The 18,715-nt window shown below is 43.0% G+C and overlaps 1 protein-coding gene across 1 annotated transcript in view; it reads left to right on the top strand.

Moving 5' to 3' along the window:
- Positions 1-7,571, top strand: part of LOC108876963 (potassium/sodium hyperpolarization-activated cyclic nucleotide-gated channel 4-like) — a 66,362-nt gene extending 58,791 nt beyond the window's left edge. The window contains 2 exon segments of the mRNA XM_051077049.1: positions 1,955-2,119; positions 4,979-7,571. Coding sequence (XP_050933006.1) covers positions 1,955-2,119; positions 4,979-7,317 — 2,504 coding nt within the window. The 3' untranslated portion in view covers positions 7,318-7,571.
- Positions 7,572-18,715: the final 11,144 nt, after the last annotated feature.

The following is an 18,715-nucleotide window of genomic DNA, read 5'->3' as shown; positions in this document are numbered from 1 at the left end:
ATAACTATAAATGTTTTATACATGCTTGAATTACCATGGGAGGATATTCTTGGTAAAGCAAATAAAACTGTATTTACAGTTTTGCATAAATGTTCAGTAAGAATGTATCTTCAGAGGACCTTAGCAGTGAATATGATGTAGGTTTTGTTAATATGCCACTGTTTTTAAGGGGAATGAGAGGAGCTCATGTGATTGTCACCAGCCCCTAACACACACTCAGCCTTTTTGATGATGTCATCTTTTTTTCTTTTTTTTTTTAAACTCACCCACACACAGCTCTCTGCCATCATACCCACATACGAAAACATACACAACAGACAGGGCTACACATGTTTTTTGATTATAGTAGACATTGCCCCATACAGCAGAGGGAGGCCCCCGCTGTATGTGTGGCTGCAGTTTAGCAAAACATAAACACAAAACCCTCATGCACCAACATTTTATGCACATTATCTTAAAGGGTAAACCAGAGGCAAAGGACGATGGAGAGAATGGCAGTTGTGGTGGAGAGTCAAACTATGCATGAGATTTCTTGAGATAAGTTGGATGAGGGATTCTTTAAAAATTTGATTTGATGTAGGCTAAAGGAAGGGAAAGTAGAAAAGTGCATTCTATGGGAGAATTGAGAGCATGTGTGTGTGTGGATAAGCTGGAAATGGGTTTCTGAGAAAGAGGGAGTGTGATAGGGAACACAGGAAGGGAGGGCAGAAGATGAGATGAAAGCTAAAGAGAAAAGACATTAGGGAATGTGTACAAGCACATGGCACACCAACAAATACATACGTCACAGTCACCTAACCCCTGTCTGTATAAATACACACATATATACAATATATAGCATTTATAGATAAATACAGTGCCTTCATAGAAGTATATTCATATACATGTGTATATAAAAACTATATATAAAATATAGCCTGTATTTTCACCACCTTACTCTCCCATACTGCCTTGCTCTCATGAATAAAACACTAGCATGCATACACACACATATAGTACATTCACATCTATTTGTGTATGCACACACACACACACACACACATTGTGTGCAGACACAGGCTCTTACATAAACAAGTACCACTTGAATGGTGCATGCAGACACATGCAACATATGCATACAGTGCAGACACACTTGCACCCGCACACACCATCTCTTTGCCAGATCAGTGCAGCTTGTTAAATGGAGCATTATTTTCCTGAGCGGACATGGCGGGTGAGAGCTGGCAGACCTCTAAGCTCTGAAAATGGCATTAAGTGTTGCAGCCATGGATTACAGAAAAGTTGCAGTTTTTAATGCTTAAAAAATAAAATAAAAGAACTCTAGAGTGCACATTTTGGCTGAGAAAGTTTTATTATGTTTTACCTTGTCACTTAGCATATTGTATCTGCTGAGGAAGATAAATACATCTGATCCTACATTTTAGGTCATTTTGAAAGGAGTGAAAAGTAAATTACAGGGATATTATTGATTGTGGGGAAATGGTTGGTCTTAATACGTGTTAATCTAAGCTGTCTGGGGTAGAAAAAAAAATGCCCACCACAGCAGGGTTCCAAGGTAATTTCCCAGTATCAATAACTTTGTCTTTATATATGTGGATGGAAAAAAGGGGATACTTTCCTTTTTCTGTATAAAAATACTTGTCCTTAGTCAAGCCATTTTGTTTCTAAGATATATTATTTTACGTAGGCTGGGCTGTGTGTGAAAACCAATAAAAATCAGTGCTGTGTGTTTTGTGTGGAGAGGCAGTTAAAACCATAACATATTACTACATTTTAGAGATTTGTAGTGATTATGGATGCTCCTCTCAAATCTGGAGCTGGGCCTGTCCCTGTGACAGCCTTTAGCAGAAAATGCTAGCTGTTAGCATTTTTGTGACTGTGATTTGAAGACAAGTGAGCTTCAGGATTTAACCCCACTACATCACCATGTCTTTTTTGCTATGTTTTGTTGCAGAGATTTGTTTGCTGACGCGAGGTAGAAGGACGGCCAGTGTCAGAGCGGACACATACTGTCGCCTGTACTCACTGTCGGTCGACAACTTCAATGAGGTGCTGGAGGAGTATCCTATGATGAGAAGGGCCTTTGAAACTGTTGCACTGGACAGACTGGATCGCATCGGTAAGAGAATGATTTTTTAAAAAGACAATTTAAGATTGAAATCTTAAATAAGATTCTACCAACTGTATTTTGCAAACTTTCATCAGGACGTAAAGGATGCAATTTGTGTGAGAAAAGCCTTGAAACTACTATGGCATTTTTGATATTGTAAATGAGAATTATTATTAATTTCATTTCATATGGTCACCACATCACTGAGTAGATTTCACCAGTGGGATAAAGGAGAATGATGGTATATGTAATTGTTAATTGTAAAATGTTTTATTTTCTGCATGTGTATGTTCAGCATGGCACACTGACGCAGATAGGAAAAAAAATGGATATTTCAAACCAGAGTCACAGCTCTCAGACAAAATTGTAGGGCTGAAAAAATGTTGACACTGATACTCAATGACTGAAATTACTTTCAAAGTCATCCTCATAGAAACATGCAGATAGAGCTCTGGTTTTGAAATCCCTGCGTGACTTCTCTTACGCCTACAATTGACATTCTCTCCATATCCATCACAGTTCCCAGGCTCAGCCCGGCCAGATGAAAAATTCACAATGAAAGGCACGCCTGTATCATCACTCAGCCATCGCTGCATGCTCTGTTTTATCCACAGCTATGTTTAGAATGGAAGATAGAGAAATTGCTTTAGGGGGTCTCTTTGTAGAAAATGGCTGCTTTGAAAAGATGTGGTGGGCTGACAGTGATGTTTCTGTGAGATGGTCTCCTGCGTATGTCCTTTCAGCTGGGCTTGATACTCTCATGTACACCCTTCTTCCCTAATAAAGTCACTCACACAGCACTGATCTGCAAATTAATTACTGTCTTGATGGACTGTGCACAATCTGATTGGAGGTGTGCAGGTGATAAAGGGTCAGGTGGTGCCAGGGTCAAGCTGGATGTAGATACAATACCTCACAGCAACATCTCTACTAATCTGCCACCAGTCATAACAGAAAATGGAGAGATTGATCTGGGTCTAATTGCATTTACAATATCTTCGGGTTTCACAGCCTTTTGTTAGCACCAAATTGAAAATGGCAATCGTGTGAATTAACCCTGTCACTACTAGTACGACCATTCAACAATGACTAATGGAGTTTGCGGTCAGAGTTGCACACGTTTTTCTAGAAGGTTTTAAGTAGTTAATATCCCTGCCATAGTGATGTAACTCCGGCTTGTCTCTTTGACCTTGTGCACAGCTGGTGGGGACTTTGTTTTCCTTTACATGTGTCTCAAGACTTGACACAAAATATTAGAAGCAGACATTAAAATCAAATTATGAAAACTAGGGATCGACCGATTATCGGCCGGGCCGATTATCGGCGCCGATATTCAGCGATAAGAGATCAATTTAAAACGCGGTTATTTTGGCGCTGATGCAGCCGCGCCTCTCTGTCTGTAGTCACTACTCTGTCACCAGCATTGTCCTGCCCACAGCACCATCTGATTGGTTACACACAGAGCCATGGCAACAGCCAATCAGCAGTGAAAGCTGTGCATGCACAGTGCTCACACACAGAACAACTCTGCTTTTTGCACCACAATCTGGTGCTGCTCAATTGGGACTACTAATTGATTTGAGATTTACATTTCTGTGCAAATTTTATTTAACTTTGTTTTATTGTCTTTATAAAACTTCAGGAAGCTATTTATTTATTTAATTAAAATTTCAGTTAACTTTATAAGAGATGCTGCTGACCCTGGGAGCTCCCTGCACTTTTTGTTTTTGTTTGGACTTAAAACAAAGATAAGTGAAATATAAAATAACATTTCAGTTATATTGAAATTTTGGTAAACTTTATTTGCTGTAGAAAACTTTAGGGAGATATTTATTTGTTTTAATTTAACTTTGTAAGACATGCTGCTGAGCCTGGGAGCTCCCTGCACTTTTTGTTAGAATTTAAAAAACAAAGCTGTCTAAAAAAATAAAAAAAAAAAACCTTTAACATGTTGCAAATCTGAAAAGCTGTTTAATAAACATATTTTTAAAGGCATTTAAACAAAGTTAAGCGCCAGAGTTTGTATTATTCAAAATTTTTATGCCATTTTTACTGCAAATGAATATTGGCTCCAAATATTGGCTATCGGCCTCCTTGACTACTAATAATCGGTATTGGTATCGGTATCGGCCCTGAAAAAAACATATCGGTCGATCCCTAGTGAAAACTGAGTCCATCCTGATATTAAATCTCAAATTTAAATTTCTCTTTTTTTTGTCATCATGGGCTTATCCTACAGAAATTGTATAATTTTACAATATGTTTTCAGGTTGAGCACTGATTTTTGATATGCTTCATCAACATCAACAGCCACTAACAGGAGAGAAAATATTATGAATTTCCTCAGCATAGCTTACCCTCTATCCCAAGCTGAACCTGCACCTTGAGGTACAATGTTTGCCTTATGTTTTGTCCCTGTTACCTAGGGGATCACAGTAAGAGCTAGTTAAACATACGTCGCCTACATCTTAGGCTGTCATGCATCCTGAACATCTGTCTCTGGGTAGTTATCTCCCACCTATCTTTTGTTGTTTCTCTTATTCTGTGCTCTTTTATTCTTCGTCTTTCCCCTTCTGCTCCATCCCCCTGTCTCTTTCTGAAATCTCTTTTCCTCCCTTTTCCCACTGATTTTCAGGTGCATTTATTCTTTATTTTCTCCCATTCATAGCTGTTCCTGTGTTAGGTTGCTCTATTGGAAAGAGTTGCTGGAAAATAGGGTGGTTGTTCGAGTACACCCAAAATGTCAGTCTGGTTCTAACTGCCTAGAAGATTTGTGCTCATTCTCCTTTTATCTCTTTCTGCTCTCACCTGTCACTTTCTATGTGTCTGTTTCTGTTTTTGTGTTTGTGTGTGCATGTGCTTTTAAAGGCAAGAAAAACTCCATCCTGCAGCACAAGGTACAACACGACCTCAGCTCTGGTGTACTCAACTACCAGGAGAATGAGATCATCCAGCAGATTGTGCAGCATGACAGGGACATGGCCCACTGCGCCCACCTCATGCAGAATGCCCCGCCCCAGACACCCCCCTCGCCTACCCCTGTCATCTGGGCTCCCCTCATCCAGGCTCCTCTCCAGGCAGCAGCTGCCACCACCTCAGTAGCCATTGCGCTGACGCACCATCCCCACCTCCCACCAACACTCTTCAGGCCTCCAGTTTCTGTTCTAGGGTCCCTAAAGGACCCTCCCAGCCGGCTTAAGAAGTTCCACACATTTGCTCCTTCATCCACAGCACCTGGCTCTGCTGGGGACTCTCCCTCTAGTACACCCTCTAAACTGCGCACTGGGGTGGACATGCCATTGTTGGCCTCTTTTCGGGCCCAGCACATGACATTAGGTTCAGGGGCAACTGGCTATAGCCAGCAGGCTTCAGGTAGCGCAGGCCAGCGTGGACCCAGTGGGGGTGGGTCTGGGTCCAGTGGAGGAGGGGCGTCTGCCTTCCCCTTTGGACCATACTCATCTTCTGGTTCACCCTCCTCTAGTATGGCCCAGCTGCATCCACAACCACAGCATCAACAACCCTTTCGCTCCAGCACCCCACCTCTCTCAAATCTCTTCCACCAAGGATCTACAGGTGGAAGCACAGGGTCAGGAATAAGTGGAGGGGCAGTTGGAGCCTGTGGTGGTGCTACAGGGTGGTCTTCAGGTGGAGCTGTTGGAGGTTCTGTGGAAGGAGCCACTGGAGGAGATACTGCTTGGGCTGGAGAGGACTTTACTACTGGAACAACAGAAGTGACTCCTGGGGGGCATTTTAGTTTAGGAGGAGCTACTGGTGGATCAGTAGGAGGGATCTCAGGGGAATCAATGGTAGGGATATCTGAAGGATCACTGGGTGCTGCTTGTGGCAGGTTAGCAGGTGGGGCATCAGGTGGATCAGTGGGGGGTGTTACTTGTGGGTCAATAGGCGATGCCAGGAGATCAATGGGAGGGGTTTCCAGAGGATCAATTGGAAGGGCTTCTGGGGGATCAGTGGGAGGGGCCTCTGGAGAATCGTTGATTGTGACAACCACTGGAGGATCATTAGGGAGGGCTTCTGGTGGATCAATAGGAGTGGTTTCCGGGGGATTGACGGTAGGGGTCTCTGGGGGATCTGTCGGAGGGGCTTCGGGGGGACCACTTGGAGGGCTTTCTGGTGATTCAGTGGTGGCAAATCCTAGTGGATCATTGGGAAGGGCTTCTGGTGGATCAACACCAACAACAACCAGCCATATAGGAGGTTCGAGTGGGTCAGGGGGAGGGATGATTGGAGGACAAATTGGCAGAGCTGCAGGAGGGGCAGTAGGAGGCCATATAGGAGGGTCTGCAGCTTGTCCTGTAGGAGGGGCTTCTGGTGGAATTACATCTGGACTTATTAGTTCCTCCCGTTGTCATAGTCCTATATCTACTGGCTCGTCCAGCCCTATGCCAGGGCAGCTTCTTCATAGCCAGCCACCTCCCAAGCCTCCTCAAGTGGCTCCTCTGCAGCAGTTTGCTGGGGGAGGCAGGACTACCAGTGGCTTAAACCTCTTCCATTCCCCTCCACAAGGGTCCCCATCCTCTAGTAGAGGACAGCACAGCCAGCAGCCTGCTGAGGGCTCCCCATCTTCCCTCAGCCATTTTAGCCTGGCAGGCCTCCAGTCTGGCTTCCTGCCTCACCAGATGTCCCTAGAGAGGTCTGCCCTGGCCTCCCTGGCCCAGTATGGTTCAGCAAACGCCTCCCCCTGCCTTACCCCGGTGGCGCCCAGCCCTACTGTTCAAAGTCCAGTGGCAGGCAGGACTTTCCATTACAGCGACCCCTCCAGTACCACAGGATCCCACAGCTCTCTGCTCATGCCTCAGTCTTCTCTCCCTTCACAGCTTCCCAGCCAGCCACACACAACAGGGAGAGATTCTCCACTGGGCCGCTTTTCTGAGGACCTAAAGCTTTTATCCAGCTCACACCCATCTCTTCCCCAGGAGGTGGCCCAGGCCTTAGGCCACCAAACTCCTCGCTCCTCTGTGGAAACTGGATATTACCCTTCACCCTTTTCCTCACCCACTCTTGTGCCCAAACCCTGTAGCTCAGTGCCAGGACGCATGACTCCTCCAATCCAGACGTCTCCAGGGCACCCTCTCCAGACTCAGTCCCCTGGGGCATCCCCGGCTTTGCCTCTACGGAGGGGCTCTGCTGCCTACCCATCAGATCTAGAACCTCAAACTGTCCGCTCTAAACTCCCCTCCAATTTGTGAGGATTGATCACACCCTCCTGTGCTCCTCCGAACTGACATACATGCAAACTATCTCCATGTGTGGCTTTCTTTTCTTTTCTGTCTTCAGACTTCACTGTGTTCCACCTCTCATTTTACCAAGATCTTAAATTTACTGTGATTTAAAAGACACTTTACCGGGTAACTCGGAGCTCTAGAATAGTCTATATTTGTTTTATGCTTTGTCCTCTTTTTTTAATTCACACATACTGTATATAGATAGAGATATATTTAAATGATAAGTTAATCAAGGGACTAGGAGGGTGTGAAAAATGATCTCCATTTAAAGGACAGTCATTTTCTTTATTTATATAACTATGCCAAATTCATCTGGTGATGTTTGGGAAGATAATTCAATGGACTACACAATAATACTCTTTTTCTGCAGGAACCTATGCACTAATACCTGCATGTATAAAGGCTTTTTGTGTGTTTCAAAAAAAAAAATTATCTACATTTTTAGCTAAAACAACATGCTTCAAGACAGGCTGACTCTTGTACCATCTCATTTAGGATCACATATTGCTGATCCTTAAATGTATCTATTAGATTGTACTTATTTATCCTCTGTATAAACTTTTCAGAACCTTGTGAGAGATGGAGAAGAGGTTTTAGGAAACCAAAAAGACTTTTCCTGTGGGGTAATAATTCACCTCTTCTCAGCCCATCGATCCTTATTTTATACCACTTTATCGTAATAATACTGTTTTTTGAAGCAGGGGGAGAGGGGTTTAGCGAGCTACCCTCCATCTCAATATTGAGACATAACAGTATGTGAGCGACTGGCTTTCTGCAGAGTCCTCAACCATGTCCTAACAAGCTCACTTTGTCTTCCAAGCTCATGCCACTAATGTGTGTAGAAGAGCATGTGTTGTTTTTTCTTCCTGACTGTGTGCAACTGTTAATGTGTGAGTGTTAGTGAGAACAAGTGCGTGAATCAGCGGAACAGTCGGATGCAAGGCAAGACTTTTCCCTGGACTGATCAAATGAACGTTTGCCTTTTTTCACACAAAAACTAGGACTTCCATTAACCACAGCTTGTGTGTTGCATTGTGTAGCACTCAGACAGTTCAAAATCAAAACTAGTCAAACATACAATAGCCCAAAACCTAGACTTTCAGTCATTGAGCAAATACAGTACATACAGTACACAAGCTGAAATATCCAAAAAGTGCTAGAAATGGAAATATGCCACTTGATATTTGATTTGTGCATTACTTCTTCTACTGTAGCTGCTATATGGTCAATATAGACATGTTTCCTCACTGAAGGCTAGTGCTGAGTTTGAGGTGTTGAATGTATGTACATTTGTTGTTGCTAAAAGTTAAGTACTGTAGCTATGATAGATGCACTGAAGGCACATGGCCCCAGGGGGTAAACACCGCTCCATAACTAAAAAGGTCATTGCTCCAGTATGTTTGACAGATATTCTCATCAGCAGCCATTTATCCTGCCAAAGTGTCCTTTAGCAAGACACAGAGCCACTCCTGACTAAATTTTTGTAATGTAATCTGGATATATGACTCAGTAAGTTGCCTAAAGCAGCCCGCTCTTTACTGCCGAAGCTCCATAAAGTACTACAACTGCACTGCTGCTGTAATCCTGAGAGAAACTTCACATTATTCAAAAACAGACTTTTGTTTTTATTGCATTGCTGAAAGTATTTCTGGATTCACTATATATGTTACATAAATGGAGCACACTTGTGATAGATGGCATTGGATGTTTGCAGTCAAAAACAAATGATGAGAAAATGGCCTTTATGTGTTTATGTATGTGTATTCATCTGAATTCTGGTGACGTTTGCGGAGAACCTTAGGGTGGTCAAGGAAACTGGATACATAATAGAGTATGGTATCGCTAAACTCCCAAAGGAGTCGAGTAGTGATAAGCTTCTACATGTTTGTCTGTCGCTCATCACCAGGACAGACTCGGGTTCCACTCAGACAGCTGAGTCCCTAACTCAGTCACAGCACTCAGCCACTGCAGCCTAATTTAACAAGACATGTCTGTAATCCCTTGACCCTAACAGGCTATCATGGACTCAACACAGAGGTGCACAGTGACCACGCTCTCCCCTAATTACAGTCCCCAGAAGTCCCTATAATAAGGTATATAGCAATATACGTGACATGACACTCAGCTGCAGGAGTGCACATTTAGACATTACATGCACTCAACCACAAGAGCACACAATGACTGCTCCTGGCAAAAATAAAAGCTATTCAACAGTCCCATTTTTTATCCACAGCATTTTATATTGCTGAAAATATCCTCGACTGAATTTTCAGTAAGCAAATCTATGACCGATTGATTTTCCACTTTCTTATTGCATTCACAGCAGCCAGGCCAGTTTATATAGCCACCACTTCTTACCAATTTTATGATTAGGGATTTAATGTATGATTTTTGTTGAGGACATGAATACATGAACTGTAACCTTAGGCAGACTTGGGTTCTAAATATCATTTTTACATCTTTTATTATTTTCCAATTGTGTTTTAAGCTACACTGATCATGATGTGTTACATTTAAGGTTGCATTATGTTGTTGATGATGTATATCCCTACTTAGACATCATTATGTGATGTCAAAATCATTCCAGTCCAAAACAAGCAACAACAACAACAAAAAAAAATGTTCTACAATAGCACTAACAATATTAAGCATGTGGCTTTGTTGTCATTCTGTCAGAAATGCATAAATAGTCAAATGCAACACAATAACATTACATTAACATTATTGTAATTTGCAAATACATTCAAAACCAACAGCTGACTGCAGTATATCTTGGCATCATCTGTGACACCACTCATTATGTGAGATGTAGAATATCAACAACTGACATAGAAGAGGCAAGGCAGATTGAAGCAAAGTGGACACAATAAGACCTCTATTATTTGGCTTATGATTAGAGAATTACTCTTGTATTAGATTACATAGTTGACATCAGTAATGGATCATAGCTTTTATCTGGGTACACATGACTTTTCCATGGTCTTCTTCACAGACGGAGTAGGTGTTACTAATGGCTAGAGCAGTGTTCTGCTCACCTCTCCTGTACTTAACGCCTTGCCTTGCAGTAAACGACTATCTGAAAACCTCCAAAACATTTACATTAGCTTTGCACCTCATGGTAGGAAGCCCTGGACTCTGTAGACCACCATCCAGGGGGACAGAGGGATGGGAGATGCAGAGCTCTGCGGCAACAGAGAGTGAATAGAGGGAACTGTTGCACCTCTGGAATACTGATTGTCTGCACGCAGTGTGGGTGTTTAAACTTTGGTCTTCCTGTACCTGCTAGTCTTGCACAAAAGCAGACAGACTGCGGTGCCTCGCACATCAGGAAAAAGTCCCCCCTTTTTTCCCTCGCAATATGACCTTATTAAGATGTAGAGTTGGAGAACAGTTTGAAGCCGGTCTGCAAGACAAAGGTGCAGATGTGAGGAGACGTTGATGCACTGAGGGAATGATGTAGTCAGACGCTCAGCCACAGGGAAGACAGGTAGACAGGCACCCCATGGGGTACTCGTGCTGACAAGGTACTTGTTTCTGGGGGGTGGGAAGGGGACTTTGTGGCACGATGCACCCTTCCTTATGATTGTTCCTGAGTGTTAGTGGATGCCTGTCACTCTGCTATTGATTAGAAGAATATAAGGAGGAAGCTTTGAGCAGTGCTACGTAGCTAGCAGCTCGTGTTTGGGTGTGTGCGTGCGTGTGCATGAGAGACTGTGTTTCCCACACTGCTTGGCAGGGTCGATGACTGGGGCTGGGCACTGTCTGAGGAGGGTGGGACGGGGAGACACAGGTCAGAGCTTATGGAGTGATAGACAGAGACAGGGATTGATTAGTTGGCCTGAACTTAGTCTGGTCCATTATCACAGATAAGTGGTTTAGGCTATGGGAGGGGTGGGTGGATGGGTGCACAGTGTATCAGTTGAATCTGTCACTATCTGTTAGAGAGCTGACACAATCTGTATGATGTTCTGTCTGTTTCATCTGGGCCAGCATCTTTGCAGAATCTCCTGTCTTGGACTTTTTATGCAAGAAAACTGACAATTTTCATGAAATTAAGAAAAGCAGTTATTGATGGCCACACAGCTTTGAAATTATGTAATGGAAATGAAAAGGGGTTTCATAATAATCCTTAGGGTCAGGAAATTTGGATTAACAAGATTTTCACCTGACAGCAATGTTTATTCTTCAAGGGGGATTTGCTATTTCCATTCTCCCAGACTATTTGCAGCAGCCACATCTGTAGCGTAATGTAGTATCGAGACTGTGTTTTTTTTTTAGAGGAATCAGCTGGGAATTAGATAGGGAGGCTTTGAAACTTGGTGTCTTTTGAGAGAGAAGCGAATAAAGAAAAACAACTGTGACTCACTCGCTCACGCAGGGAAGTATTTTCATTATGTCTCCCTGTGTCACCCATCTAAACACGGTGAAGACAACGGCTGTTTGAGAGCAACAGAGGAAATAGCAGTGAAGGGCAGCTGAAGGATCACGACAGCTGCCAGCACTCTGTCCAAACGCTCCAAGCTAGGCTATTCTGAAATCAGTTCAGGGGAAACAGTTGAAAAGCGCCTGATGTGTCTGTGTTTTGATCCTGTTAGGTATTGTTTCAGTTTAACATCATGCATTTGTATGAAATGGCTGCTCCATTTTATCTGGATGGAATCTAAGTCAGGGCTTCCTAGTCTAGACACTGAAACTGTATTTTGAGGTAAAAAGGAAAATTGAGGTTAACTTATAATGTCTTGCAGAAGTTAATAATCTTGTTTTAGGCCTGAGGCCACACCTGGCTCTTGCCCTGCTGTTGGCTCTATAGCCAGATATGTTGTGAAGCGGCCAGCAGGTTTGTAAGTTGCTTCAGTGCAACTCCCTCCCCCCAATCACAGAACTTTTGATGGGGGCTCCACATGGCACCTCTGTACCATTTCCAAATTTATGGTTGTTTCTGTAACCCGGCATTCTCAGATTCCGTTTGGCGAGCTTCCAATTTCGCCACTTAATCGTAGCCTCCCTCTCCTTTTTGTGCTGCCCTACTCGCCCATGAATATGTGTTGGCGAATCAGCGATGCACGCTAATGAAATCATTTGCTGTGATTGAGGATTAGATGTAGCAGCAGCGGAATCGAACCCGCAATTTCTCGGGGGAGGAAAAAGGCACTTTTTTTTTCTTTTTTTTCTCCAAGGCCCTCGTTACTGATTCATGACCACAAATTCCCTCCCCACACCCACCATTCCTCAAACGCTCAATTTATTTCATACACAAGCACCGGAATCAGGTGTTCTGTATAACAGTGTACCTCAGAGTGATTGGATATGATAGGAAGATTGCTATATGTGGTGAAAAGTTGTGTTTATCACAGCGTCTAATACAACTGACCTCTTTTGCTACTGCTCCAGTGAGATGGAATAACGCGACAGTAATGTTACTTTGACCACAAAGTGGGCTGTTGGCCAGTGTAACCTGGATATGACCCAGTTTAGGGATACCATGCAACCATGGGGTGCATATAAATTCACTCAAAGACTATATCACCTAGAGATCCTTCAGGGTAACAGCACAGTACAGCTAACTGGCAGGTGTCTCTCTTTGTAGCTGTCAATATAAAGTCATTCATTCATGCTACTTTTGAACTTAACTTAATCTAACAAATATACAAATTAGAATCTTAGGTTTGGGTCTGAAAACACATGGTGCAATTGTTTCTCCATTGGTTGCAGCTGATCAGGAAATTCTGTGTTGAATCCAAAGGTGAGGCTGCTCTTCACTGGATTAATGATGGGGTGGGTGGGGGTCAGAAAGGGCACATTGATACTATATTTGGAGATATGAGGGTTTACATTAAAAAAAAATCCTGCTTCTCAAAGCTCCCTTTCACTTGCTGAAATGTGTACTATAATCCCACTTAATCTGACGTTGGGAACGTAATGTCGACAAGATACCGACTTATACAGATTTATATATTTCCATAGGACCTATTTATATTTCTGTATTTATTTTAGACTCTCTTAATAAGTGATGTCATCACCATAACAGATAATAATAAGCAATGTTCACCAAATTGTGTGTATGTACAGAGTTCATAACATGTCCATGATTTTTAAAGAAACATGTCATTGTATAATCTCTCTACCTTGCTGCGGCGCAGGAGTGGGACACTTTCGTTACATGATGCTACAGACCAAGACTTTTTACCTGAAGGCTCAACCTTTTTGTTTCACGAAGGCAGCGACTGGTTCAACACTTCTTACAAGGATACGCAACCTTTTGGGGAGGACAGTATTTTGACCGCTTTGCTATCGATCAATGGATATCTATTTTTTCTGCATTTAACATGGGAACTATGGGAAAAAGCAATAAGGGAACTGTACAGGTACCTACGGGACATTGCGCTGACTCACACGACAACCACACATACACACACAGGCACACACGCATACACACACACAGTAGCCATGGCTCGTAGTTTGTGTGGTGGTGAAAGGAGTGAGGCAAAAACTGCATTGTCGATAAGCACACATACTGGATGAAATAAAACGGTATAGAATAAAATATAAGGAACACCTACCTCGAGTGTTTTTTTTTTCTCTTTCTATTGTTTGTATCACATGCAGCGTGCTCTCAACAGCACATCACAAAGTTTGCCTAGATGTAGCACAGTGCAATATGTGCACCTCTTTAGGGCATTCTGACACCATCTTTATTTTGCCTACCTGTGCTTACATGTGTGCAGCTAGCTGCAGGAAAGGGCAAATTTGTGCGGTTATTCTCATTATTTTTTCCCTCCGTCTTGTAAGATGTGTCAATACGCTAAAGCTTTTCATACACACACAGACACACACATTCGCTCACGGATGCACACAAAGAGCGGTCAAGAGACAGGTGAAGCTCCTCAGAATGCTGGAAATGTTGGCAGACTGTAAAAAGGAGGACAGTCTGCGTCTGCCCCTGTGAGCACTCAGCCATCTGCTTCATTAGAATTCCCCCTTGAGGTAACCTTCCCTTCTCCAAGAGGAACTCATTGAAAGTGAAGGGCTTTGTTTTAGATTGTCTATTGTAATTACACATTATTCTCCTCCTCTGATGCCTGCTTGCTGAGAGGAGAGGAGCTGGCTTAGAGCCGCAAAAATAAAAAATACAAAAGGAACACAGGAGCGTGGTGTAAAACGGTGCACGAACGCTGCTGCCACGTGAGCCTCTTGTATGCTGTCTCTGTGTGGTTTTGTGCAACAGGCCAGATCAGCAGGGTCGTGGTGACATCCTTGCACGGTTCAGGTGGCTGTGCTACCATGGAGGGACAACCAGCACTAATGCCTTCCTCTGCAGCATCTGGGATAATCTGCTCTAGTTCTCCTTTGGTCAAACTCTACAGTAATTAATCCTACCATTACTATGCAGGCCTCTGGGTTAGAGCATTGTATATGCGTGTATCTCAAGTTTTTTTTCTCGTTTTCCAGCCCCTTTCAACTTGGTGCTGACCGGTGCTGAAAGTGAAAACATGTCTCAATCGGAACATGAATTAAAGTATTTTAATAGTGACGTTTGAGAGGTACATGGGGATTTGGGTGGATTTCACTCGATCAGAGGGGTGAAACTTGAGTGTCCTCAGAGTTCAAGATCTGTACAGAGTGATAGGGGATCAAGGGTAGAGTAGTTATATAAATTCAGTACCTAAAAAATGCCATTATCTGGTTTTCAGCATCCTATTTTTATTTTTCCTGTCTTACAGACCTGTTAATATGTGTTAGTTTGTTATTAAGGAAAATGCTTTTACTTTCCAGATCTTCTCACGCTCATAGCATGCAGGCCTGGCACTATATTTTTTTGGCAGCACAGGGCCCAGAGCACTCAGAAACACACAGTAACTACAGCACATCCGTATTAGTGCCACCCCCCACCCCCCCAAAACCCTGCCGTCAAAGCCTTTTGACATCTGCCAGTTTGTTCACAAATATTGTCCAAATGCCAACTTTGCAATGCTCCAGCTTTTGATGCGCATGGCTGAAAGTTTTCTTTTTGTGTCAGTGTGTATGTGTGTGTCTGTGCACGTGGGTGACTCTGCGAATTTGTATATCTGTGTGGAGTGTGTGTGTGTGTGTGTGTGTGTGTGTGTGTGTGTGTGTGTGTGTGTGTGTGTGCCTCCTGGGATTAAGTTCATGAAAGCATACGCATGGATAACATCAGAAGGATGGCCACAGGTTGCCAACCTGATGTCCCCTCTCTGTCTCTTGCTCTGCCAACCCTCCAACCACCCCCCCCCCAATATAAATCAGTCCTCTGCTCGCTCCCTCCCCTGCTGCAAAATCATGATGGTCAGAAATGGGCCATATGTGCCCTACTTAGAGGTAGAGGAAAAGTTTCAGTGGGAAATATTGTACTAGTTACTCCATATTTATTTGACATGTGGTGTCACTAGTTACTATTCAGTCTAGGATTTTAATACAGCACAAATGATAAGCCTATAAATACCACACAATCTTAGACCACTGTATCCAACCTTTTGGCCTGTTGTGACCTCTTACAAAAACTTTTCACAGTTGCTTCCTTTAAACAACAGTTCAAGGTCACAGAGTCACGTGTCTTGCAAAGCAATGTACTCCAAATTGCTACCGGTGGTTACGCCAGTGCCTTGCATTGTAGCTCACTGAAATTGGTGTTAGAAGTCAAAATTGCACAGCGCTTTGGATAATTTACCATTTACCATTTATCCTCAGATTTATCTTGTGACCCTTTGGAGGGGCCTGATACCTAGATTCACCTAACTGTTTAAAAATAAAGTTGTTAAAACTAGCTCCACCTCAAGCAGCTACAACAGTAAGATGCTACTTACTGTACACAGTGATTATATTAACAATATTAACAACATTATAATGAAATATATAAGTTTAAGCACAATATGTTGATAATACACAGGATTTTCAATGAAGAATATTTACTTGTAATGGGATATTTTTACATTGTGGTATTGATAGTATTACTTGAAGATCTGAGCACACCTTCCACTCCAAGTAAACTCAAACTCAAACTCACATAACATCCACTCTTTTTTTAACCTTTTCTGATCATTTCCAGGTCATGGGATGAGTATTAATCAGAAGTGAGAGGGACAGACTTTGATGAGATGACATGCAGCCTTGAGCTGCGACCCTACTGCGATATGTCAACACAAGAACCAGCAGCTCAAGTTGTCACCCTGCCATCTGCTAACAGTCTGTCCTAAATGTCCATTTCCAAGCACAGCCAACCTCCCACCCCCAGGTCCAGACAAACCATCGGAGCCTGATACAGTTAGCTGCCTATTTCTGTCTTGCAGGGCTTAAATCCATCTTGCCATGCTCATAAAGTGTTTAAATACTGTTTATTGAATTGGTCCTTGAGATTGAATTGCAGAGGTTCATTCCAAAATGTGATATCTGCTATTCCAAAATATGACCCCTTACTCTGCTTAACTGATTGCTGGCATGAGAGTAAAATATTCCAGTGGGTATTTTTGGGTTTTAATTTAAATGAGAGCGATGTTTAGTGCTTTTTTTTTTCTTTTTTTTAAATGCTGGACAGTAAGCTGATGTAGTTTTCTCTCCACTTTGCAAAGAAACCAAATCCGTCTCAGTATATTAACATGCTGTATAGTTCGGGGATGAATCCTGCATATTTCATAAAAACTCCATCTCTTCTAAAAATAATAATAAAAAAAAGAACCCAGAGGAACTCATTTGAAAGAGAGGAAAATACCATTTTCTTATTTTTAGCAATTATAATCCTCCATGACTGGTGATCCCTACAATACCATGCTCCTCCACTTCCTCCTCCTCCTCCTCCTGCTTTCCCCCGGTGAGAGCTGATGGAGAGAGAGATCTCTCTCATGCCTCCCCCCAACCCCCACCTCCATTCCTCGGCTCCAGAGACGCCACATATCTCACCATACACCACTGCTCGCTTTTCACAGGATGAGGATAAACTGTAGAGAGCAGAAGGCCCAACCCCACCCCCACCCCGAGCCTGCAGCCTCTGTTCCCTGTTTATCATATTAGCCCGTGCCCTTGAGCATTTTGCAGCCAGACTCATCCTTTGAACTAAGGAGCGAAAGCAGACCAGGGCGGCCATACCATAAATCATGGGGGTTTAAATTCTGACAGTAAATGGCCTTGTACTAAACCATCACCAGGCTTCAGAGTGGAACGTCTTGATTGGCTGTCTTGGTAGGCTTGTGTTTTTGTTGTGGCTCCTCTTCCAGCCTTGAGAGAGATCAGACAAACGCAGGCCTTTATCATTCTCTCTTGGTTCCAAAAGCCAAATAAATATTAGCGGCACAATATATTTTGTGATAAAATCATGTTGATGTGAGGGTTGGCCGTGAAGAGCTGAGGGAGCCAGGATCACGTTATCATCCGCCATATGCATCTAGAAAGGGCTTAATTACACTAGTGCAGGACTAGCCACTGTTCAGAATAATTAAGATAGTTTGAAGTGTCATTACTGACTCCCGTAATTATAATTTTGCAGAGGAGCCAGTCTGTTAAGCAGAATCACTCTTGGAGGGGAACAGAGAAGAGGAGCAATTTTCGAGTCAGCCAGCCAAAGCTCTGAATGTCATGCTGGCCCTGCTGACCTCCATGCTTCATCTCACCTGCAAATGAATGTCTTAGCTACTGGTGGGAGGCGGGGGAAAAATACAGCCCATTCATGTCATGGATTCCGAATTTATACCAAATGTGATTGGAGCAAGCCCAAAGACCTCATTAAGATAATCCCCAGAGGTGAGAAGCATCCAATTAAGCCCTTAACCATTTTGCAAACAAACAAAACAAATGGGCTTTCCTGTGGTGGCCATCTTATACCCTGATGCATGCCCCTAATTTATAAACAAAATGCTTCTCTTCATCCAGGTAACAGATGGAACGCACATGGCCAAAGAGTCAAAGCCAGCATTTCACTCATCCTCCTTATGTCAAGTGGCCTGTAATGTTATGTCATATCACCCAGGAGAGCTGTTACATATACCAGCACTGAGTGAAATCAGAATTAGCAGTGATTGTTAGACCACAGTACAATGGCAGAAGACCTTCTGCTGAATGAATGATTTCACTGTTTTTTTTTTGTTGTTTGTTTGTTTTGTTTTGTTTTGTTTTGTTTTTATGGGGCATAAAAAATTCCCTGTCGCTGACCACCTCTGGTGTGCTTAAGAGTCAGAAATAGATCTTACTGTAAGGCTCAAAGGGCTGTTGAACAATCAGCAGCACATTCACAAAGAGAGGGGCTGTGGAGGGAGGAGGAGGAGACAGGGAGGGATGAGGCAGAGGAGACAGAAGAATGATAGGTGGGCTCAGGAGGCGGGCGAAGAGGGAGACCTCGAGCAAAATTAATTAAGTT

This window comes from Lates calcarifer, linkage group LG2 (genome assembly GCF_001640805.2).
Source record: "Lates calcarifer isolate ASB-BC8 linkage group LG2, TLL_Latcal_v3, whole genome shotgun sequence".
Lineage (NCBI taxonomy): Eukaryota > Metazoa > Chordata > Actinopteri > Centropomidae > Lates > Lates calcarifer.
Note: the sequence above shows the minus strand (reverse complement) of the source record. Positions and strands in the feature narration are given on the sequence as shown.